General features: G+C 40.1%; 2 protein-coding genes and 1 non-coding gene across 3 annotated transcripts; all 3 read left to right on the forward strand.

Moving 5' to 3' along the window:
• Nucleotides 1–2,368: 2,368 nt before the first annotated feature.
• On the forward strand, nt 2,369–2,800 carry LOC141613651 (uncharacterized). The gene has a single exon (XM_074432395.1). The coding sequence runs from the start codon at nt 2,369–2,371 to the stop codon at nt 2,798–2,800; it is 432 nt and encodes a 143-aa protein (XP_074288496.1).
• A 230-nt stretch (nt 2,801–3,030) lies between these two features.
• Nucleotides 3,031–3,792, forward strand: LOC141613652 (uncharacterized). Its single transcript, XM_074432396.1, has 2 exons — nt 3,031–3,270; nt 3,454–3,792. The coding sequence occupies exons 1-2, from the start codon at nt 3,031–3,033 to the stop codon at nt 3,790–3,792; spliced, it is 579 nt and encodes a 192-aa protein (XP_074288497.1).
• Nucleotides 3,793–13,388: 9,596 nt separating this feature from the next.
• On the forward strand, nt 13,389–13,495 carry LOC141615665 (small nucleolar RNA R71). Its single transcript, XR_012530073.1, has one exon. It is a non-coding gene; the product is annotated as a small nucleolar RNA R71 (small nucleolar RNA).
• The last annotated feature ends 12,796 nt before the right edge of the window (nt 13,496–26,291 follow it).

Here is a 26,291-nt window from a genome sequence, read left to right on the forward strand (position 1 = left end):
AAAAAAGTGGTGTGGTAAAAAGAGTTTGTAAAGACTAGTTCAAAAGATTTCCCTTTTCATGAAACATCTTTTTCTTATCTTTCCATGAACCTTGTTTGGCTCTTTCCTTGTTTATCAATGGATTGTCCTCTTGCTAATGGCATCTCTTCCTTGTTTCTGAAAACCCACGGATATTTTGAGGCTAAATACAAACTCTCTTTTCTTCCTTTTGCTCCTTAGACTAGTTTGGGAGTCAAAGCCAAGGGTCTATTCGCACTTGGCAATGCTATAACTATTAAAAGATGGGTCATCGAGCTTTTGAGGGCAGGAGTGCACCGCGGAATGGGAATGGAGGAGGAGCTCATGGTGGTTATCGCACACCAGCACCGAGTTATGCTAGTAACAGGCCCTCGGGCCAGTACAACAATCAGAGGAGTTACGGTAATTACAACAACAATCAGAGTCGCTACAACGGTGGATCATACCAGAAATCGGGGAATGGAGGAAATCAAGCTAGTAGTGCCAAGCCAACTACTTCGGCTAGCACGGTTCAGAATGATGGTAAATCAAGTGGTAAGCTGTTTATGATGGGGAAAGAAGCTGCAGAGAATGATGCTCACGTGAGTACTGGTACATTTCTAGTTAACTCCATACCTTCTTTTGTTTTGTTCGACTCGGGAGCGACCCATTCTTTCGTATCTAGTGAACATGCTAGGACCCTTGGGTTAATTAATTATGAGGATATAACGGATGATGTTTTAATACCTTCTGGAGAGTCAGTTAAGTGTCGAAAAGTGTATAAAAATGTGTCAGTCCTGATTGGAGAAGTTATGTTTTCTGCTAACCTTATCGACTTTCCTTTGGGGGGATTTGAAATTATACTTGGGATGGATTGGCTGAGTGCATATAGAGCCCATATTGACTGTCATCAGAAGAAAGTGTATATTAAGGGACCTAAAGGAGTTAGAGTGTCATATAAGGGATTTGTAGTGAAACCAAGAATAAAGCTTATATCAACAACTACCTTCAAGTCTTGTTGGAGAAAGGGTTGTCCAATGATCTTATGTCATGTGTGGGATACAAGCCTTGAGACACTGAATGCGACAGACATTGCGGTGGTGAGCGAGTTTACAGATGTATTTCCTGAGGAGATTCCTGGGTTACCACCGAAGAGGGACCTGGATTCAGTGCGGAGTTAAGGCCTGGTATGGGACCTATCTCTAAGGCTCCCTACCGCATGGGACCTAAAGAATTGGAAGAGTTGAAGAAACAGCTAGAAGAGTTGCTTGACAAGGGGTATATTAGACCAAGTGTATCGCCCTGGGGTGCATCAGTTCTATTCGTAAAGAAGAAAGATGGGAGTTTAAGACTTTGCATCAATTACAGAGAGTTGAACAATGCCACGATTAAGAACAGATATCCTCTACCACATATTAATGACCTCTTTCATCAATTGAGTGGAGCTTGGGTATTCTCCAAGATCGATTTGAGATCGGGATACCATCAGCTGAGGATAAAGGATGGAGATATACCAAAGACAGCATTCAGAACTCGATATGGACACTATGAATTTGTGGTCATGCCTTTTGGGTTAACTAATGCACCGGCAGTGTTTATGGACCTAATGAACCGGGTATTTAATCCATATCTTGATCAATTCGTCGTTGTTTTTATCGATGATATTTTGGTATACTTGAAGAACAGGGAGGATCATGCGGAGCATCTGAGGATTGTATTGCAAACTCTGAGAGATAACCAGCTTTATGCCAAGTTGAGTAAGTGTGAATTTTGGTTAGAGAAGGTGGCATTCTTGGGTCATGTGGTATCCAAGGAGGAAGTTTCTGTTGATCCTACCAAGATTGAGGCGGTGTCTAAGTGGGAAGCACCAAAGAATGTTGTTGAAGTGAGAAGTTTTCTGGATCTAGCTGGGTATTACCAAACGTTTGTCAAGGACTTTTCAAAGATAGCTAAACCACTGACGACATTGATGAGGAAGGAGAACCGATTCACCTGGGATGAGGCTTGTGAAACAGCATTTTTAACTCTGAAAGATCGTTTAACTACGGCACCTATCTTGGCCTTGACAGAGGGAAGTGAGAATTTTGAGGTATACACTGACGCTTCTAAGAATGGATTGGGTTGCGTGTTGATGCAGAATGGAAAAGTCATCGCATATGCTTCACGTCAACTGAAGCCTTATGAAGAAAACTACCCAACTCATGATCTGGAACTGGGAGCAGTGGTTTTTGCATTGAAGCTATGGAGGCACTACCTATATGGCGCAACCTTCAAGGTATTCTCTGATCATAAAAGCTTGAAATATATTTATACTCAGAAAGAGCTTAATATGAGATAGAGGCGATGGACTGAACTAATCGGGGACTATGACATGGAAATAATCTATCATGAGGGTAAAGCAAATGTGGTAGCTGATGCGTTAAGCAGGAAATCAGTACATGCTTTATGTATGGCTATGTCACAAGTTAGGCTTCGAGATGAAGTAAAAAGGATGGGCATTTCTATGATCAGAAAGGGGGATGTGGTAAGTGATTTAACCATTGAACCAGAACTTTATATGGAAATTCGCGAAAAACAGAGTGTTGACTCGAGGTTGGTTGGTTGGCGTGCCATTGTAGAGAGGCGAGAGCCGTCAAGGTTCCAAATTCATACAGATGGTAGCCTAAGATTCAAAGGGAGATGGTGTGTACCAGATGATGAAGAGCTAAAGCGAAATATTTTGATTGAGGCACATAATACTCCTTATTTTGTGCATCCGGGGGGAGATAAACTTTATAAATATCTTAAGAAGACCTTCTGGTAGCCGGGTATGAAAAAGCAGGTGGCATAATTCGTGGCGCGATGCTTGACTTGCCAGCGAGTGAAAGGAAGCATAAAAGACCACAAGGTAAAGTGCAATCCTTAGATGTACCAGAATGGAAGTGGGAAAGTATTTCCATGGATTTTATTGTGGGGTTACCTCGTACACAGAAAGGAAATAACATGCTATAGGTTGTGGTGGACCGCCTTACCAAGAGTGCTCATTTTATACCCATGAAAGATACTTGGAACAAAGTTGAGCTAGCAAAGGCTTATTGCAAGTGTGTAGTGAAATTACATGGCATGCGTAAGGATATTGTATCTGACAGGGACTCGAGATTTATTTCGCGATTTTGGCAGGAGTTGCAGAGTGCTATGGGTACGACCTTGAAGATGAGTACTGCTTTTCATCCAGCTACAGATGGGCAAACTGAACGAACTATCCAAACCTTAGAGGATATGCTGAGAGCTTGTGTGCTAGAATTTGGTGGATCATGGGAAGATAGATTGGACTTGATAGAATTTTCATACAATAACAGCTATCATGCTAGTATTGGGATGGCGCCATTTGAAGCTTTGTATGGGAGGAAATGCAGAAGTCTTGTCTGCTAGGATGATGTGACTGATTCAGTAGTGTTGGGGCCTAAAATAATTCAGGAGATGGTAGAGCAAGTGCACATTATCCGTCAGAAAATGAGAGCAGCTCAGGATCGTCAAAAGAGCTATGCTGATTTTAAGAGGAGCAACATGGAATTTTCAGTTGGGGATAAGGTTCTGTTAAAGGTGTCACCAATGAAGGGTGTCATGAGATTTGGGAAGAGAGGTAAACTGTGCCAGAAATATATAGGACTGTATGAGATTACTGATAGAGTTGGGGAAGTGGCTTACCGGTTGGCACTACCTCCAGCTCTAGCGAGAGTTCATAACGTGTTTCATGTGTCACAACTGAGGAAGTATGTTAGTGACCCTCTCACATACTTAAGCCAGACGTCATAGAGATGGATGAATCTTTGAGTTATGTGGAAGTTTCCAAAGAAATTCTGGATCGGAAGGTACGAAAGACAAGAAATGGGGAGACTGTGCTAGTAAACGTTTTGCGGTCTAACCATAATGTCGAGGAAGCAACCTGGGAAGTGGAAGATAAGATGAAAGATATGTACTCATAACTTTTTAATCAGGTATGAGCTAGGTAACGGGGACGTAACCTTCTTTTTAGGGGGATGGTATGTCACAAAACAAGTTTATTAAGGAATTTCGCGTGTTAGTGTGCACTTTTGCATATGTATTGTTTTATATGGGGATTTTGGGTTAGTTGATGGGTGTGCGAACTTCGGGATGAAGTTCATTTTTAGGGGGGAAGACTGTAATACCCCGTATTTATAAGACTAGTAAGCTCGTCATGTATAAGTGAAGGTGCCTTTGTATACTGAATTTTTAATGTGTTGTGTGACCTCGTCCATCAGGGCTGTCGATCGACATGGGGTTGAGGTCAATCGACATAATGTGTTATGTGACCTCGTCTATTAGGGCTATCGATCGAGATAGTGTGCTCTGCTCGTCTATCAGGGCTGTCGATCGACATTGGGTTGAGGTCGATCGACATAGTGTCAGACGGGTGGTTATGGGCTTGTTTATTTTAATTGCTTCTTAATCTAATCCTAAACTTAAGCCTATATAAACCCCATCCCTATCATTCATAAACCCTTTTATCAGTTAAGATGAAAACACAAACAAATCGACATCCTTTACCATCGAAGGCCGAGTGAAGAAGGGATTGAAGGGACGCGGGACTCGAACGGCAGTCCGTCTTAATTCACACCCCAATATTTGTAAGTTCTAGTAATTTCGTAATTCGGTCCTCATGAGTCGTATTGCTATATTATTACGTAGTATTCTTGTGCCCTAGTCGAGATGAGGGGATCGATTAAGAATTACATATAGTTGAACAATGAATTGAGTTTGCATATAGCCTTACTTGGACCGTAGGAGAACTGGTTCAAAGGTTTAAAACTCGTCGTCAAAAGTTACCCAACCAAAATAATATTTATAACTTCACCAACTACTCTTAGTAAAGAGGCAAGTAAAGGTCGGATCCCAAGGGACGGGTATTGATGTAGGATTTTCAATTGTAAATGGTCGTGTCTTAGGGTGTCACAATTTGGGGTTGAGATAGTAGATCAATTAAAACTAATCAACAATAAAAAAAAAAGCAAGGTAAATAGAATGAAGGTGTAAACAATTGATTAAAAGCACTAGGGTATCATGGGTTCATAGGGGATTCATGGGAGTTGATCATACAAACATGTTCTCAAATTATAAGCAAGCAATTATTGTTGTGATGGGGATCGAGTTAGTGTATATCTTACAATCCCTAAGAAGGTTTGGGTCCCGGAGCCGAATCGATCAGATTGTACAACACCTACAAGTCGACTTAATCCTTCCTATTCAACATTATGCATGGTCTAATGAGGCTCGAGTTGGTTTATGTCTTACAAGCTTCATTGAAAAGATAAGTGATGGGTAAAAAATGCAAGGATTCATAGGCTCGCATTTCATCAAACATAATATGTGCATAAGTTGAAATCACAACAAGCAAGCAAATAAATTATGTGAACATATTAGATTAAACATGAATCATTCCCCATGTTGGTTCCCCTAATTACCCATTAACCCTAGCTAAGGAAACTACTCACTCATGATCAAGTTTAACATGCTAACAAGGTTGTGAATCATATTAACAAGGCAAAACATGATGAATGAATGAAAATGATTAACAATAATTAAAGCAAGGATTAAGAGAATTATACCTATGGAGATTCCAAAATAATAATGCAAAGAATAATAGAAGTACTTGATGATTAATGGAAGGCTGTCAATCTCCCAATAAACCCAAATGATCTTCTAATTACCCAAAATAAATGATGAACAATCGAGAAATTAAGGAAAGATTAAGTATTGAGATTTGTATTAAGACTAGATTAAGAGTTGATTACAAGATTAAGGAATGATTACTAATTGATTACCACTTGATTAAAGAAGTATTAAGAGAGCTTGCTAATCTAAGTAGTACAATGGGGTATTTATACTAAAGATTAGGTACATAAATTAGGGTTACTAAGGGCTTAAATGACTATTAAGTCCTTAAGAAAAGTTAAGGAAATGCTCCTCTCCAAGGAGATGAGCATCTCCGTTTTGCTAGTCTTGGCACGGGACGAGCGTCTTTGGGATAGGCACGGGTTCCCCGTTGTAAGATCCGAACGGATTGTCAGGGGAGACGCTCGGATCATCTTGTTTCAGGACGAGCGTCTTCAGCACGGGACGCTCGGATTGTGGTGATGGGAGACGCTCGGATCGTCTGTGATCCGCTCGGATCCCATGGCAGGCAGCTTTTCTTCTTTTCTTCCTTCATAATCCGCGAGGATCAATCTAGGGATGCAAGGATCCTTTCGTCATTGCCCAATCTACTTCATTATCTACATAGGCCATCTAGTATTGTCTTCCCCTTAATGCTTGGTCATTATATGCGATCAATTTAGCTCCATTTCGCCATGTAAATGCAAGGTTTGCACTCCTCTCCTACCAAGGAAACAAAACCTCAAAGAATATGCAAAGTGGGAAACTAAAGATAGTAAACGTCTCAATTATGCACTAAAAAGCATAGGAACGAGGTAGATTCGGGGACTAAATGTGCCCAAATATGAGTCACATCAAACATCCCCAAACCGAACCTTTGCTCGTCCCGAGTAAATAGGTGACAAAAACTAGGACCTTTATTCAAACTAACCTACTAATATAGCCGATGTGAGACAATTAGCAGGTCTCACTCCGCCCCTTCAACTCACAACAAGACAACCATGAGGTAGGATGCCTTCTTGCAAGGCAAGGTGGGTCTTGTCAAAATGGCGACACATCCAATCATTAAAGCACATAAAACAAGTAATGGATGCATCTACAAAAGAATAGCCGCTTTCCTCATCTAAGTGGCGGAAATTATTTACAAGGGAAACAATCTAATGGTACACATTCCATTATAGATACAATTTATTCAAGTTACTAAGCCTAGAAGGATACTAATAAATCACCTCCAAGTTGTGTCAAGCTAGGGTACCTTTGTCCTCAATTGTTAAATGCTTTTGTCAAGAGTAGTCTCCCTATGGTGTTAGAAACACTGGAGGATCGCGGAATTCCCCTTCTTGCCTAAACAAGAAGAAGGGTCGTCCCCTCTCTACCATGCATAAAAGTGGATTCGATGGAAAAGGGGTCGATAGTATATGAGTTTCATATGGGAGTTTGCTTTTGTTGGAATTTGACATTTTGAGAACATTTTCTTTGCCATTTCTTTTGATGTTTGGCATTTCAATACTTGACAACTTTCAACTTTTGCATTTTCTTTTGAACATTTTCAAAGTCACCCCAATTAGTAACGAGGGTGCCTTATATTTGAAGCATAGGAGTTTTCATTTTTGTTACTCCTCTTTTCTTTGATGCAATTGCAAACTTTTTCTTTTCTTTTCATTTCTTGAACTCAAATTTGAACAATTTTTGTGCCCATTCCCTTTTTGATGACAATATATGGTAGAACGTGGATGATGGTTGCATGGTTTCAAGGGTCACCTTGGAATAAACGGCAGCCAAGGAGTTATCACACCACAAGGTACTCTTGACTAGGCCTTAATCCATGGGTCAAAGGATACTAGCATGACACATACTAGGGTGTTTTACAAGCATTCTAGTAAGCAAAGTCTCAAAAAGAAAAAGTATCTATAAGGGCCTATAAACACTTGTCAAGTTTCCCAAATAGATGTTTTCACAAAAAATTTCCAAAATGCAACTACATGCCATGATGCAACTAAAATTTATGCAACCTAATGCATATGCTTCTACCAACTAGTATGCCATATAAGCTAAATGCAATCCTATAATCACATTATTTCATACCGCATCAATCAAAATAAAGCCACATAGTCATTAACATAAAGAGGAAAAAGGAGATTGGAAAGATCATACCATGCGGTCTTCATGATCCTCATGTCTCCGATGTGGCGCAGTCGATCAATGTGAAAAAGGATAGACAAACAAACAAACAATATATACAATATATACAATTCTACACTATAAAGGAATGAACATGTTTTTGATTTTTTCAATTTTTCAAATTTTTATGGGTTTTTGTTTATGAAATAAAAAGACATGTTTTTGTATTTTTCAAAAATTTTCAATTTTTATCATTTTTGTTTTATAAGTCATGTTAGAATTTCCCATCCCCACACTAGTATGTGCATTGTCCTCAATGGCCAATACGATAGGAAATTATGCAAACTATATGAAAATGCATGATTTCTATACTAAATGCAAACTATATGATATATAAACAAAAGTGAATGCAAACTAAGCTATGTTATATGATGCATGAATTTTTGTTTGATTGGAGAGCATAATTTAAATTAACTCCCAATGCTTATGCTTGAACTTCCCCAAACCAAGTGACAGTGAGGGAATTCATGCATAAAAATGCTATGCATGCAACTAAACTTGTCATTTTGGATTTTTCATGGTGGGAGCAATAAAAGACACCTCAATGAGACCGGGGTGGGAGTCCTCTATGTGGTGCTAGGACTCAATACTCATGATCAAGAATAAATTAAAAATGTTATAAAGACAAAGCTAAAAGGAGGGGTAGGAAACTCACAATGGGTAGTGGTATCCTCCAAAAGATTGTCTAATCCCTCAATCGTCGCTCATGGCGACATCGCTTCCATCATCATCCTCATCATCAACTTCTTCACTAGCATCATCATCATCACCATCTACCTCCATAGACCCGGAGGCTTCACCATCATCACTCGAGCTTTCTTCTTCCTCCTCACCTCCCTCTTGTTCTTCACCTTCTTCTTCTTCTTCACTACTCTCAACAACAACCTCCTTATCACCCATGCTAGCATCCCTAGGAGCATTAGGAAATAAGAATTTCCTATCCGCCCAACTACGTAAAGGACATGATGGGTCAAGGAGTCCTTGCCTAGCTAGGTGTAAGAGGGGCGGATATTGAGCTCTATATGTATTGACTCGGTCTTCATAGGCTTGCTTGTGCATGTGTTGCATCAATAGAGTCAAGTAATCATTATCTACCGCAACATCTTCAGGTTGGAATTCTTGGTAGGTAAACGGGTAGGGTGGAGTGACAATAGAGGAGGATGAGGATTCGGCAATGTCCTCCGTTTGTTGTTGTATAATCAATTCGGCTTCCTCGGAGAGTGGAAGAAGATAGTTTGTCCTACGGACATTGAGTCGGCATATTTTGCTTGGTAAAATGAAGGACTTGGCATCTTTTGTAAGCCACTCAAATTTGTTGTAAAGATTGTCGTTCTTGACCCAATGGAATTTGTGAACCATAGTGGCTAGATCAATGAGGTGGTCTTCCTTAACCGGTTTATAAGTGTTATCTTTGCTGAAATTCCGGTTGAAATGCTTTGCCAACCATGTTACCAATCCCCCATTTACTATAAAGGCCGCACCTTCCTTGCCATGGTCAATATTAAGCCACCTTTCGATTAAAAGTTGGAGAATATTGTATCTCGTGGTGAACTTCTTATCGACATTCAAGGTTGACTCGAGATAGATGAAATCAAGTTCGGTAAAATGATTAGTCCCCTTCCTAGCAATTAAAGTGTTCCTAACAACCTTGTGCCATACCCTTATACCCGGATGGTGGACATAAAGGGCACGACAATCATGGTAAGACGTAAACTTTCTTCCGGTAATAGCCTTCCATAAAGGAGCGGGATCATATTTTGTTGGAGGTTTCTTCACATAGGTCGAGTCATTACTAAGACCAAAAATTTTACCAAACGCACCAAAGCCCATCTTTCTATCCACATTCTCAAGGCGGAATTCAATGTTCGTTCGAGTCTCCACCTTTGTAACTTTCAATGAGCTTAGAAATTCCAAGGTGAGGGAGGGGTAGGTCAATTCTTGCATATCAAACAATGTAAGCAATCCCATAGACTCAAAGAAGTTCTTGGTCCTTTCAAGGCACCCAATTTGGTCAAGGCATCTTGGCAAATAAACTTGGTGGGTAAAACCGACTTCTTAGCAAGAGACACAAAATTTTTCCTATGAGAATCGGATGTGAAAGTTACCTCCGGATATTTTTCTAGTTGCTCAATAACTGGGATAGAAGTAGTAGCTTCCACCATAGGAATAAGAGTTTCTTGAGTTTCCTCTCTTGCTTGATGTATTACCAAAGCCTTGGAAGCTTGAAGTGCTTGTTGCCTTTTGGAAAGGTTTTGTTTTGTGGATGTCTTGCTTCCACCTTTGGTCCTAGCCATTGTTCTTCTCCTTTGTATGTATCAACAACCAAAGATTTGCTTGAATTCTTGTGTTATGCTCAAGCTTCAATAAAACCCAAATCGATTTAGGATTTTCGAATTTTGCCCTTAATCCTAGAAAATCGATTCAATTCTTGAGGATTTGGATGTTAAGATGGCTTTTTGTTGATATAGGAGTGATTTGTTTGAGTTTTGAGGAAGTTTGGAATTGATTTGGTTGAGGAAATTGATTTTTGTGGATGGAGGGATTGAGGATTTTGAGGGTTTTGGATGTGTGTTTGTTTTAAATGAAGGAAATGAAGTGGGAAAAGGGGATTTAAATCCCGTGTTTTTGAATTTCAGTAGGGGGAGACGAGCGTCTTCTTTCTGGAACGCTCGGATTTTAGTTCAGTCAGTTTTAAGAAATGAAGCCCGTGCTGAGACGAGCGTCTTCAGGAGGAGACGAGCGGATTGTTGTCTGGAGACGAGCGGATTCTTTTGAGGACGCTCGGATTCCAGGTCAGAGTGAAATCCCAGATTTTGGTGCAACCAGGACGAGCGGATTCTCTCTAAGACGAGCGTCTTTGGGTTGAGACGAACGGATTCTTGAGGAGACGCTCGGATTCTTACCCAGTGCAAATTCTTCCTTTCCAGCTCAGCCAGGACGAGCGTATTTCAGTCAGGACGCTCGGATTTTCATCCAGGACGAGCGGGTTCTTCTTGAGACGCTCGGATTGCTCTTGTACCTCACGGATTCAGTTCCACCAGTGGGTATTTCCATAACCCAAGTCATTCCGTCTTCGTTCCTTTGGTCTTCATTGTGGGGGCACTACGAAGGCTTGGATAGCCTAGGAAATTGCTATCCCCACACTAGGTTAAAACACTACACATCAAGAAACATTTAAGTCCCTCCCTCACTTTCTCTCAAAATGATAATCTTGATCAAAGTAAAATGGTAAATCCAAAAACTGACAAAAATGCAATAAGTAAAATGCAAGTTAAAGGGTTAGAATATTTACAAATGGTGGTTTAGGGAGGACTCCACCAAACTCTCATTCATGTATGAGATGTCAAGGAGGCATAGCCAAGGTGTTGTTGATGTTGCTCAACACCTTGAAGAAGTAGTCGAAGGCTTGTTCATTGTCATTATAAAGATCTTCAATAGTCCTTTACACATTGTGTTCTTCATTATGGTGACTTGAGTAGAAATGGTCACCAAAGCCTTGGTCCACGGTCATAGCATTGCCAATATAAGGATTGATTAATCTTTCGAATTCATCATCCCATAGACCACATAATTCATTAGCTTGCTTCCCAATAGTATCATGAGTTAATGAGAACAACTCCTCTTTCTTCTTGTCATTATGGCCAATGAGGCCTTCTTCTTCTCTTGTCATGAGTGGTAGTGAGCTATTCAAGCTCTCATTCTTGTTGAAACTTTATTGCTCTTTGGATGGAGCATCTTGGAGATTATCCACTTTCTTCTCCCATTTGGGTGGTGATTCTTTACCCATAGCTTGTCATTTGCATTGAGATGCCAACTTCTTCCTATCACTTTCTCGACTATAATGATCAATCATGAAACATGGCTCATGTAGTCGGGGAGCTCTCATTGTTTTGTCAAGGTTAAAAGTGATTGTTTCATCTCCTACTTCAAGTGTGAGCTCTCCATGTTTCACATCAATCACCGCTCCCGCGGTGTGTAAGAAAGGTCTTCCTAAAATGATAGGGATGTTGGAATCCTCCTCCATGTCTACAATAACAAAGTCTACCGGGATGAAGAACTTGCCAATTCGTACCGTCACATCCTCCCATACCCCTAAAGGTATCTTTGTTGATCGATCCGCCATTTGAAGCGTGATATTGGTGCACTTGAGCTCTCCCATTCCTAGCCTTTTGCATACCGAGTATGGCATGACACTTACACTTGCCCCAAGGTCACATAATACTTTGTTGATTGTAGTGTCGCCAATGGTGCATGGAATGGAGAAACTTCCCGGATCTTTGAGCTTTGGAGGGGAACTTCCTTGAAGAATTGCACTACTAACTTTGGTGAAAGCAATAGTCTCAAGCTTCCGGATGGATTTCTTCTTTGTAAGAATGTCTTTCATGTATTTCGCATAGGCCGGAACATGATTAATCAATTCGGTGAATGGGATTGAGACTTCCAAGTTCTTCACAATTTCCATGAACTTGCCCAATTGTTTATCAAGCTTAGGCTTAGCTTGACGACTTGGAAATGGAAGTATTATCACAATAGGCTCTTTCTCTTTGGCCTTTTCTTCATTTTTCTTCTTTGAAACCTCTTGGATGGTGGGTGCTTCTTCCTTAGAGCTCTTCACAACTCTTTCCTTGTCACTAGCCTCCACAATGTCTTCCTCAATTGGCTTCTTTGGTCCTTCATACCTAGTACCACTTCTCAAATGGATGGCACTCACCGACTCATGTCTTAGGGGATTACCTTGAGGTGGTAATTGCCCCTTTTGTCTTCGAGAACTAGAAGAGGCTAATTGAGACATTTGGGTTTTCAACATCTTTGTGTGAGCTAGTATGTTGTTGATTGTGATGTCTTTTGCTTGGCTATCCTTTTGCATTTGAGTGAAAAATTCTTGTTGATTCTTTTGCATTTGGAGGACCGCTTTTTTAACATCAAAACCTTGGTCATTTGTTTGATTATATGGAGGTTGATTTTGATAACTTTGGTTTTGATTGTAAAAGGGTCTTTGAGCTTGGTTTCTCATTGGAGGTGGGGTGTATGCTTGAGAGTTTTGAACATTTTGACTTTTGTATGAAAGATTGGGGTGGAATTTTGTATTCTCATTGTAATAGTTTGAATAAGGGGTGCCACTTTTGTATGCTTGGAAAGCATTCACTTGTTCACTTGATCCCCTACATTCACTTTGGTCATGTCCCAAAGTTCCACAATTCTCACATACTCCACTTGGAATTGATGATGATGCCATCATGGCATTAACATGTTGCTTGGGTGATTTGGAGGCCTCTTCAAGTTTAGCCACGACCTTCTCAAACTTCAAATTAATGGTGTCAATGTGAGTGCTTAGTTGAGCACCCAATTGAGTAATGGAGTCCACCTCATGCTTTCCTCCTCTAGTAGCCTTCCGAGGTCTACTATATTGCGAGTTATGGACCGCCATTTCCTCAATTTTGTTCCATGTTTGATTGTCATCAACTTCGGTGAACATACCATTGGATCCTATGTTGAGAATTTTTCGGGAGTCTTCATATAGACCATTCTAAAATTGTTGTATAAGAAACCACTCGCTAAATCCATGGTGTGGACAAGATCGACAAATGCCCTTGAATCTCTCCCATGCTTCATACAAAGATTCCTCATCCCTTTGTTTGAACCCGGTGATTTGGGCTCTCAACATGTTAGTCTTCTCCGGAGGATAGAATTTCTTGTAGAAAGCAAGTGCCAATTTTTTCTATGAATCAATACTAAGAGTAGCCTTGTCTAGGCTCTTCAACCATTGTTTCGCGGTACCAATTAAAGAAAAAGGAAATAAGACCCATCAAATTTGGTCTTGAGTAACTCCGGTTTGAGAAATCGCATCACAATAGTCACAAAAAGTCTCCATATGAGAATGAGGGTCTTCACTAGGCATCCCTCCAAATTGACTTCTCTCAACTAATTGTATGAATGCGGATTTGGCAATGAAATTACCGGTTAAATGTTGTGGTGTAGGAGTACCATTTGGTAGGTTCTCCTCGGTTGGTACGGAATGTGATGAGAAATTAGGCATTGTGGGTTGATTTTGTGGTGGGTTTCGTATTGGGTTGTCCTCTCCGTCTCTTGCAAAAGGGTTGGTAAACTCAATGTTATTTGGTTGAATGTCCACAATCTCACCAATACCTAAAACTCTTGAAGTATTTCTAGCAAGTCTTCTATTGTTGGTCAAGGTTCTTTCAATTTCAAGATCAATGGGTAACAAGTTACCTTGTGATCTCCTAGACATGCAAAATATCAAACAACTTGAAAACAATTAGAACAACCTTGAGGAGTTTGACTTCCCCAAAGTAAAGAAAGCCACAACTAACAACAATCAATAAAAATCAAATCAAGCTAACACCGTCCCCGCCAACGGCGACATTTTTGGTTCGAAGGTTTAAAACTCGTCGTCAAAAGTTACCCAACCAAAATAATATTTATAACTTCACCAACTACTCTTAGTAAAGAGGCAAGTAAAGGTCGGATCCCAAGGGACGGGTATTGATGTAGGATTTTCAATTGTAAATGGTCGTGTCTTAGGGTGTCACAATTTGGGGTTGAGATAGGAGATCAATTAAAACTAATCAACAATAAAAACAAAGCAAGGTAAATAGAATGAAGGTGTAAACAATTGATTAAAAGCACTAGGGTATCATGGGTTCATAGGGGATTCATGGGAGTTGATCATACAAACATGTTCTCTAATTATAAGCAAGCAATTATTGTTGTGATGGGATCGAGTTAGTGTATATCTTACAATCCCTAAGAAGGTTTGGGTCCCGGAGCCGAATCGATTAGATTGTACAACACCTACAAGTCGACTTAATACTTCCTATTCAACATTATGCATGGTCTAATGAGACTCGAGTTGGTTTATGTCTTACAAGCCTCATTGAAAAGATAAGTGATGGGTAAAAAATGCAAGGATTCATAGGCGCGCATTTCATCAAACATAACATGTGCATAAGTTGAAATCACAATAAGCAAGAAAATAAATTATGTGAACATATTAGATTAAGCATGAATCATTCCCCATGTTGGTTTCCCCTAATTACCCATTAACCCTAGCTAAGAAAACTACTCACTCATGATCAAGTTTAACATGCTAACAAGGTTGTCAATCATATTAACAAGACAAAACATGATGAATGAATGAAAATGATTAACAATAATTAAAGCAAGGATTAAGAGAATTATACCAATGGATATTCCAAAATAATAATGCAAAGAATAATAGAAGTACTTGATGATTGATGGAAGGTTGTCAATCTCCCAATAAACCCAAATGATCTTCTAATTACCCAAAATAAATGATGAACAATAGAGAAATTAAGGAAAGATTAAGTATTGAGATTTGTATTAAGACTAGATTAAGAGTTGATTACAAGATTAAGGAATGATTACTAATTGATTACCACTTGATTAAAGAAGTATTAAGAGAGCATGCTAATCTAAGTAGTACAATGGGGTATTTATACTAAAGATTAGGTACATAAATTAGGGTTACTAAGGGCTTAAATGACTATTAAGTCCTTAAGAAAAGTTAAGGAAATGCTCCTCTCCAAGGAGATGAGCATCTCCGTTTTGCTAGTCTTGGCACGGGACGAGCGTCTTTGGGATAGGCACGGGTTACCTGTAGTAAGATCCGAGCGGATTGTCAGGGGAGACGCTCGGATCATCTTGTTTCAGGACGAGCGTCTTCGGCACGGGATGCTCGGATTGTGGTGAAGGGAGACGCTCGGATCGTCTGTGATCCGCTCGGATCCCATGGCAGGCAGCTTTTCTTCTTTTCTTCCTTCATAATCCGCGAGAATCAATCTGGGGATGCAAGGATCCTTTCGCCATTGCCCAATCGACTTCATTATCTACATAGGCCATCTAGTATTGTCTTCCACTTGATGCTTGGTCATTAGATGCGATCAATTTAGCTCCATTTCGCTATGTAAATGCAAGGTTTGCACTCCTCTCCTACCAAGGAAACAAAACCTCAAAGAATATGCAAAGTGGGAAACTAAAGATAGTAAATGACCCAATTATGCACTAAAAAGCATAGGAACGAGGTAGATTTGGGGACTAAATATGCCCAAATATGAGTCACATCAAGAACGAGGGCATTGGGATTGTTCGTTAAATCTGTAATCATGACTTGTTGATACCGTCGTAGAGTACCAAAGATAAATTTATAATCCAAACTACTACTATAGATAGCGGCAGTCAGGGTCGAACCACAGAGAGGCGATGCAATTAATAGTTGTCTAATTTTAGTCTAAAGTAACAGTTTTGAGGGGGGTTTGATTTGAATGAATCTATAACTAAAGGCAATAAAATTAAAAGTAAACTAAGCAAATAAATGAGCTATTAAAAAGATAAAATGAAATCAAATATTAAAAGGATGCTAAGATGGTCGGTTCACTGTAGTTTCGACGGCGGTAACTCTAAGTAAACTGATGTAAGCATGTTAGATGGGAAAATAAAAAGTCCTCTCGGTCCAATTTAACAGGTAGCAACCTTTCGGCCTAAGCTACCGGTCTCTAAGTCTCACTAATACTAACTTTCGTTCTTGATTAATGATACTTAAAGCCTAAATTAACTTATCTCTCGATCTTATTATTTTAGTCGTCTTAATTAAGTAGTCTATTTCCCTCCCCTATCTTTCGATCTATCGGGTCGGTCAATTCCTAGGCATTCAACTAGTCGCGTGCACTCGATTCGTCAAATATAGCAATTTAATTAATTAAGTCGAAGTTAATCTAACACGTGGCAGTCGATCGACCATGCAGAGCAGTCGATAGACCTACGGACCCAGTCGATCGACCAACGAAGTCAGTCGATCGACCAGAGCCCGATGGCAGATCACCTATTGTTGAACCCGTCTAATCTACAGATCCCCTACATCTTAGCACGTAGGATTTAGCTACTCATGATGGTGATAAAAACAACAATAAAATTAACAAATAAAGCTACTGAATTCATAATAGAATTAACTAAATAATTAACTAACATGAAACGAGAATTTGGCTTTGGGAAATCTAAACTAGCAATTCTAAACTACGGAAGAATTAAAGCAACGAATATTGAACAAAGGAACAGAGAATACCGTAAAGAAGAATTGAAGAGAAAAGATCAAAACCCCAATGCATAAGAAAACTTTATTGACGAAAACTAATGAAATAATCCAAGATTCAATTCCTGTGTATTGAACCCTAATTAATTCGATATATCTAGCAATAGGAAGGAGTTACGTTATATAGAAGTGTCACGTAACTTTTATTCCTAAAACGTAATTACAATGGGCTTTGGAATTCTAATTTTAACTTGCGCATGGAGTCGTGGGGTGGTCGATCGACCACTTAGACCAGTCGATCGACTGCCCCTCTTTCCTGCAGACTTCTGTTCATCATTCTGACAGTCTATAGAATACGTAGGTCAATCTATAGACCACTGTAGCTGGTAATCCGCTTCTAAAACTTTCGCGAATATATCTTTCAGGCCTTGAAATGCGCGCCAAGTTCGCTTCTCGAGTCACTACTTCATGTCAAATAATATGCCAAGTACTTGGGGAAGGATTCGGCTCGATTTTCGCTGAATTCTTCACATTTCTGCAATATTACACAAAAACACGAAAGTAGACGGAAATAGGGAAAATAGTAGCATAAACTACATATTTGAGCTCTGAAATGCGTGTGAAATAGGGTGTAAAACATCATATAAATGACACGCATCAAACTTCCCCAAACCAAACCCTTGCTTGTCCCCAAGCAAGAACTAGACTCGATCCTAAAGCCTAAAGGAACGAGTTCAATCTCAGAGCGAAATGCAACTATAAAGCCTAAACCAGTTTAATGCAACAACTAACAATCAATTAGCAATATGAATCATGCAAACGAGTTATGTAGTCATTAAAAACCTGCTGAACCGTCAACTATAAAGACTTATCATATTGGACTCTCACGAGTCGCTCAAATCACACAATAAATACAGGTGAATATATATAAAAGATAGAAAGAAGTAATTTTGTAATGACACTCACCTAACTACGACCTATAAGAACATCCCTGCAATCTAATATGAAAATGATCTCTACAACCGTACATATGCATTCCAACCAAACAAATGACCATGACACATGCCGAGGTAAATATGGATATGTGAGGTAATGGGTAATAAGGGGCTAAGATAAATTTGGATACGAGGAGTTAAATCCAAGCTAGTAACTACAGACCCAAATTACGGGAACATCCCAACTTCGAACTCAAGATCAATCGATACAAAACGGTGCCAATTAGAAGCACAAATCTCACAAATTCCACAATTAGTCAACTCCCCATAAGATACAAATACAACATGGGAGCAAAAATCGCCATTTAATAAAGACTTTGAATTATGCGATTTTGATTCTTTTTTCTTTCTTTCTTGCAGTGCACAGTCGAACTTGCTTTTCATTTTTTTTTCTTCTTTTTTTTCAATTCTATTTTTTTCTTTCTTTCTTTCCTCCTTTCCAACATTCCACCAACCTTCTCATAAAGTGCAATATAACCAAAATGCAATAAACACATTCCCACAACTACCAATACTAGCTCAGATAATGTAGGCTAAATATAGTATGTAGCTTATGGGACAAAAGGGCAATTTGGCTATGTGAGGTTTATGGGTAAAATGAGAAAAGGGGGCCCCTACCACATGTGTCAACAAACCACAGACCGAATACATACAGGTATTAAGTAGACCAAGTTCATATTTATGCAAATTTATGTAATATGTCTTACAAGGAGTAACTACTCACAAACCTAGATAAACTGGTCATGAATGTCACCAGCAATAGGCTCTAAACCTCAGAAATATAAGTAGTTTGCCAAAAATCTAAGTCGAGTTTAAAGTCCAGCAAAATATTTAACGAAAACTCGTAGATGTGCATATGTGATTCTACTAATAACATGTCAATTTAGCACGGCTTAGGCATAAACAGCTGAAAATGCAATGTCATTATTGAAATACTACCGTTCCGACTCGACCTACATGCTAAAATAAACATGCATTTTTTTTGAATTTTTGAAATTTTTTAATTTTTTTGGATTTTCTGTATATAAGGGAAATGAAATAACAAATGCAAACTGAAGTGCAATAAACGTGAAACGGAAATGCAATAAAACATGTGAATGCAATGCAAAACCCTTCCCCAAACCAAAGCACACAATGTCCCCATTGTGCAGAATCATATAAAAGAAACAAAAGGGAAATGGGAATTTGCGATAAATTAACTAAATAAGACATAAAGGTGACTCGGAAACTCACAGGACTTTAAGCGCAGAAGGAAACCTCCCCAAACCAGCGTGAGCTAGGAGGTTTCAGTAGCCAGCAGTGCTACTATAGGTACCTGAAAATAAATAAAAGTACCGTGCGTAATTTCGAGAAAACAATTTACGAAACGCAAAATTATGTGCAAAATAAGAAAAACAGAAGAAAACAGAAATGAATCGGAGAATAAAGTGGAGAAAAGACTCCCTCAACTCCGCAAATCGACCAAACACAGCAGGGGAATGGTCGTGAACAGGTACATCAGCGGGAAGCGGTCGATCGACCATACCAGCCAGTCGATCGACCAGGGTGACAGGAACAGAAGCCCCTGGAGTCGCGGCACAGTCGATCGACCACACACGCCAGTCGATCGAATGAGCTACCTGCTGTAAGTTTCTGATTTCTTCGAATTAGCTCAATAAGTTGAGCTAATATGGTCTATGAACCTGCAAATACACATAATAACGCGCCCAAAATTGCGCTTAACCCAAAGTAACAGTCTAAAGTCTTTAAATCCTAAGCAAACTTAATAAATCGAAGTCTCGCGCACACCAAAGCAATAAAAAGTCTAACAAAAGCAATAAAATGTTTAAAAAAGTCTTAATCAACTAATAGTTAATCAAGAATGGCCATGGAATGGCCCACTTGCTCGGCTTCTGGCTACAAGAGGTAGCCTCTACAGTGCTCATCTCCTCAGCGGGGCTCCTAACAACTCCAATATCCGCAGAACTCAACGGATCAGCATCTCTAACATCTTCCCAATCAATGACCTCGTCTGGCTCGTCAAAATCCAAATCGGACTCCGTCACCTTGACTGGCTCCTCATCAGGCTCCTTATCTGTGCCATAGCTAAGACATCCTAGACCGCCTCTTTAAACGATTGGCTCCTTCACAACTGGAGCAACATGCGGCTCAAACTTCCCCAAACCAGCTCCTGCAACAGTCAAAACAGAAGGATCTTCCTCCAATTCGCTCCCAATCTGGGGCGAAAGTGTTATAACAGGATTAGGCATAGGGGCAGGCATGTCAGGCAACACAACATAAGATTTAGCTACATTGCAAGTTACTGGGTACATAGCATTCTTCTTTCTATAGGTCTGGGCAAACACAATGGACTGTTTTCCCACCTTAAAGGTCAATGTCCCTGAGCCAACATCTATAACTGCACCAGCAGTGTGAAGAAATGGTCTACCCAAAATGATAGGAATATGAGCATCCTCGGGCATATCTAGCACAATGAAGTCAACTAGGAAAAAGAACTTTCCTATTTGCACAGGAATGTCCTCTAATACTCCTATAGGCTGGACCGCAGAACGATCAGTCATCTATACTGTCATGTTTGTGATTCCAAACTTAGTCAAACCCAACTTCCTAGCCAGACTCAATGGCATAACACTAATGCTAGTTCCTAGGTCACATAATGCCTTCTCAATTGAGAAGGTCCCGATATTACAAGGAATAGAAAAGCTACCAGGGTCAGTTAGTTTATGTGGAGCAGTATGAGTCAAATAGGAACATGACTCCTCAGTTAGTGCGACAGATTGCACAGTATCAAGTGACTTCTTTTTAGACAACAGCTGCTTCATAAATTTCATGTAATCAGGCACTTGATTAACTAATTCTAGGAAAGGAACTTGCACATTTAAACTACGAATAACATTTTCAAATTTGTTAAACGATACCTGTTCCTTTGTCGGCACCAATCTCTCTGGATAAGGGGCTGTAAGAAGCAACTTAGCCCTCTCCTCTAGGTCTCTTATACCGGCATCAGTGGACTTAGGCTGAAAATCCACTACTTTGTCTTTGTTGTAGCTCGAACCTTCTTCAGATCGTCTCAGGAACGAACCATCGCCAAAATTTGATACCGTCGTAGAGTCATACTTTGGAACCGGAACTGACCCATCAGCATTTGGATCTTGCCTCAATAATTTCGGAGTCGTCGTACCCTGAAATAAGTGGTCCCTCAAGTTATCTGGCATTGGAGGACGAAAAGGTTCAACATCAGCAGTATCTTCAGTCGATCGACCATGTAGGTCAGTCGATCGACTATCTTCCTCAGGACCAGAAACTGCACTGTTGCGCGAGCTGGTCGATCAACCAGGTGTGTCAGTCGATCGGCTAACGTACCTGCTGATCGTCTTTTTCTTGCTACTGTTCATTCCAGCCTTTTTCTTACTCGATTCCGCCTCATCTTTTTCAGTAACATCTTCGACCATAGTGGGCCCATCAAGGGTAGACCCACTCCTCAAAGTAATCGCATTTAGGGTCTCTTTCTGATCCGACTGCGACGGTAGATGCCCCGGAGCTCTAGTTGCACTTTTGCTTGCCAATTGGGCAATTTGGCTCTCCAACATTTTTGTAGAAGTCTCTCTAGCTAGAGACTCCTTTTGCACCAAACCCGACAAATTCTGAACCATGTTTTTCAATTCACAAATATCAGAACCTTGAAATTCTGCTTCTTTGAGGCACATAGGGAGGCTTTTGATACTGCTGTTGCTTATGAGGGGGCACATAATTATGCTGCTGCTGCGGTGGTGGGCCCGGATTAAGGACATTCTGGTTAGTCCACCTCAAATTGGGGTGGACATTAGAGGGATCGGGATAAGTACCAGTCTGCCTATAATGTTGAAAGGCAGCACATGTTTCATTCGAACTAGTACAAAACTCCGAAACATGTCCCTCTCCTCCACATCTTTTGCATGTAAAGGGACCGTCTGAAACTGCGTTAACTTTATACATCCCACCTTTTTGGGATCCCCCAAAATCTATCTTGTCGAATCTCGCGGTAAGGGCCTCTATTATTTGCCTTTCTGACGGGAGATTGGTGATCTTCTCTGATTTCCTCTAGAATTCTCATGCTCAGCTTTATGGGTGGCTAGGTCATCGATGATTTTCCACCCCTTTTTCTCACCGCTATTTTCTTGAAATCTCCCATTAGCTGCAGCATCTAGGACAGCTCTCTGATCATCATAAAGACCATTATAGAACTGGTTGCACAGAAACCATTTCTCAAACCCATGGTGCGGAATAGATCGCACCAACTTCTTGAAACGGACCCATGCCTCATGAAAATCTTCATCAGGACCCTGTTTAAAGCTTGTGATCTGAGCTCTAATCGCATTGGTCTTCGATGCAGAGAAATATTTCTTATAAAATGCTAGGGCCAGCGAATTCCAATCGGTAATCCCATTGGCAGCTCGATCCAGATCTCGGTACCACTCCCTAGCGGCATCACGGAGCGAGAATATGAACATTGTCTCCTTTATACGGTCTGGGTCACACTGCTTGGTGGGGGTATGGAACAACGATGAGTCAATGAATATCTCCATATGTTTATTGCATCTTCATTTGCAGCTCCCCAAATTGGTTTCTCTCAACCAAGTTGATGTAGGACGGTTTTGCTTCGAATTTTCTTTCCGTCCCATTTGCAACGCGAATCCCTTATAGAGATTCTCAGCTTTTGGCTCTGAGTGACTGGCTATACTTGCTTCTTCAGCCATATCTGGAGTTGTAACGGTCTCAGCTGAAGAAGTAGAAATAGGAGACGAAGGTGGATCCTCCTCAAATAACTCGTTCTCGTAATAACTGGACAGAGTACTCATCTCTTCCTCTATCGGAAATACTCTAGATGATCATCTCAACTCACGCAAAGTCCTTTCGATCTCAGGATCTAACGGTCGTAATTCACCACCCTGTGACCCGCGCATAAGAGGAAACTACAAGTAGAATATGAGAATAGTTTAAGGAGCAGGTGTCCCTTAAACTAAGAGAAAGACTAAAATAAAAACAACTAAAAATTTAAACAATTGCCTCCCCGGCAAAGGCGCCAAAATTTGATACCGTCGTAGAGTACCAAAGATAAATTTATAATCCAAACTACTACTATAGATAGCGGCAGTCAGGGTCGAACCACAGAGAGGCGATGCAATTAATAGTTGTCTAATTTTAGTCTAAATTAACAGTTTTGAGGGAGGTTTGATTTGAATGAATCTATAACTAAAGGCAATAAAATTTAAAGTAAACTAAGCAAATAAATGAGCTATTAAAAAGATAAAATGAAATCAATTATTAAAAGGATGCTAAGATGGTCGGTTCACTGTAGTTTCGACGGCGGTAACTCTAAGTAAACTGATATAAGCATGTTAGATGGGAAAATAAAAAGTCCTCTCGGTCCAATTTAACAGGTAGCAACCTTTCGGCCTAAGCTACGGGTCCCTAAGTCTCACTAATACTAACTTTCATTCTTGATTAATGATACTTAAAGCCTAAATTAACTTATCTCTCGATCTTATTAATTTAGTCGTCTTAATTAAGTAGTCTATTTCTCTCGTTCATTGGATGGATTATGCAATGTGTCACAACAGCCAGCTATTCTCTAAGTCTAAATGGAAATATGTTTGGTTTTTTTAAAGGACAAAGGGGACTGAGGCAGAGGGATCCTTTATCTCCTTTATTGTTCACAATTTGCATGGACTACTTGTCTAGACTCCTTATGGTATCTACTGACGGTCCAGTTTTTAAGTTCCATCCTTTATGCAAGCCCATGAGATTAAGCCATTTAATGTTTGCTGATGACCTCTTGCTGTTTAGCAAAGGGGATGCTCACTCAATGATGATTTTGTTAAGAACTTTTTCTACCTTCTCAAAGACTACTGGCCTAAATATGAGCAAAGGGAAGTCTAATGCATATTTCAATGGAGTGGCTACTGGACTCAAAAGTGATATACTACAAATCTCTGGGATGGTGGAAGGCAGAATGCCCTTCAGATATCTAGGGGTGCCCATTAAAACCACAAGACTCAGTGCAACAGATTGTAAGCCTATTATTGATAAAGTGGTTGACAGAATCAGAGGATTGGGAGCTAGGAAATTGTCTTATGCTGGGAGATTGGTATTGGTAAAAGCAGTCCTTAAAACCCTACACCAATACTGGGCCACAATGTTTATTCTCCCCACTGGTGTAATATCAAGGATAGAATCCATTTGCAGGAACTTCCTGTGGGATGGAGGGGCTGACTACATACGTTCTCCTCTGGTGTCATGGGATAAGGCCTGTAAACCTTGGGATGAAGGGGGATTGAGACTAAAAAATGATATTCAATGGAACAAAGCTGTTGTGGGGAAACTGGTCTGGTGGCTTGCATCTAAGCCTGACCACATGTGGGTTAGATGGGTAAATCACACCTATATAAAAGGGAAGGATTGGCTAACCTATGAACCTCCTACCAGTACTAGTTGGTATTGGAGGCGAATATGTCGAGTCAAAAATCTTTTCAAGGAAGCCTACAGTCAGAACATGTGGACTACACAGCACAACAAAGAATACACCATTGCTAAAGGTTACGATTTTATACGAGACAAGGGTCCAAAGGTCAACTGGCATAATTTGGTCTGGAATAAATGGAGTATACCAAAACATAGTTTCATTTCATGGGTATATCAACATAGAAACATGAATACCATGGAGAAACTTCATAATCTGAATATTAGCAAAGAGGATACCTGCCGGATTTGCAGAAATGGAACGGAAACAATTGAACATTTGTTCTTTGATTGCCCATACAGCAGGAAGGTGATGGTGATTGTAGGGGATTGGCTTGGTCTTCCGTTGCCTTATCAGGATTTGATGGAATGGAGACTGAGGATTACGGGTTCCAAGATGAAGCAAGGGATTATCAATGCCACCATTAATGCTTGCCTATATCATATCTGGAACCAAAGAAATCGGAGTAGAATCGAACTCTCCCTGCTACGTCCTAACTTGCTAGCTCAACATATCATCGAGGAAATGAGGAGAAGGGTGTCCGCCGGCCTCACAGCACCAGTAAGGATCATGGATTGAAGCTTCATTCAACGAATTACTGGAGGAGAAGGAAGATAGGGTGGATTTGATGAGATTGGAGAAGACGAATTAGGGATTTGCTTTTTTCCCCAATTTGTTTTTGATGTCGTTTTACATTTCGTTTTAATGTGTGCTTGTTGTTGTTGAGCATTTGGTCTTGTTGGATCATTTGTGTTTTGGGCTTGCGGAATTGTGGTTTGGGTTATCTTAATTGGATTAACCCAATAGTCTCGTGTATGGTTACTATCCGTATATCTATAATTCTTACCTTTTACCAAAAAAAAAAAAAAAAAAAAAAAAAAAAAAAAAAAAAGAGTACAATATACACATGATGGACATCACCTTCAATTAGCCAAGTGAAGTCAAGAATTAATCAAATTAACTTTTACTAATTCTAATTACACTTACTCAACTAATGTCATATTTGATGAAAATACAAATTTCTTTTGATAAATATGTAGACATTTTTTTGATGACTAAGGTACGTCATTACTTCATATTTAAAAATACGATACTCAACATAACCTAAAACTTATGACCTTCTTAAGTGGTTGAGGCTTGTTTGGGCCAAATTCTGCATATTGGACCAACAGAGGATTAAGTCCATTAGAGCTTGTATGGTGAACTGGGCCAAGGAAACTAACGGCCACGAGGAGCCCGCGCGCTAAAGATAGTCAGGGAGATTTTAGGGAGATCAGGGAGAATAGAATCCACAATGACGAATTATGGAAAGAAGTCCAATAGGACTCAAAGACGGGCCTCCTTGCCGCACAAGTAACCCGCATCTTGCTAGGGTTTGGGTCCTATAAATAGCCAAGGAGATGGAGAAGAAAGATCATTCAAGAACCGTCATACAAGTACTACACATTGTGCTAGCTATATTATCGTGCCATCTCTCTTGTACTTGTTCTCATACTTAAAGCTAGTGCAGTCATTGGAAGGGTACCGTCCCTTCCCACGGTCGTTTCCCACATTGGGTTTTCCGCGTCACCAAACCTCTTGTGTCAATCTTTATTTACGTCTTTAGTTTCCATATTCAGCATTCACATAAACAATATAACTTATATACAGCGAATAAGACCACTTTGACCTTACTTAACCTAATTCGGTAGAAGAATACCAAAACAGTTTGGCGCCCACCGTGGGGCATTGTGGTCGTCATTGTTAGTTACTCATATACAAAATGGACAAATAAACATCATCAGCCGGGTCAGGAAGTAGCCAGCCGCTGATACCACCAAATCTCATCTAGAGTCCAGCATCAACGACTCAAACTCAAGCACCCGGACACACATCAAGAGCCACACCTGTGGCAAAAGTA

The sequence above is a fragment of the Silene latifolia genome, chromosome 11 (assembly GCF_048544455.1).
Source record: "Silene latifolia isolate original U9 population chromosome 11, ASM4854445v1, whole genome shotgun sequence".
Taxonomy (NCBI): Eukaryota; Viridiplantae; Streptophyta; class Magnoliopsida; order Caryophyllales; family Caryophyllaceae; genus Silene; species Silene latifolia.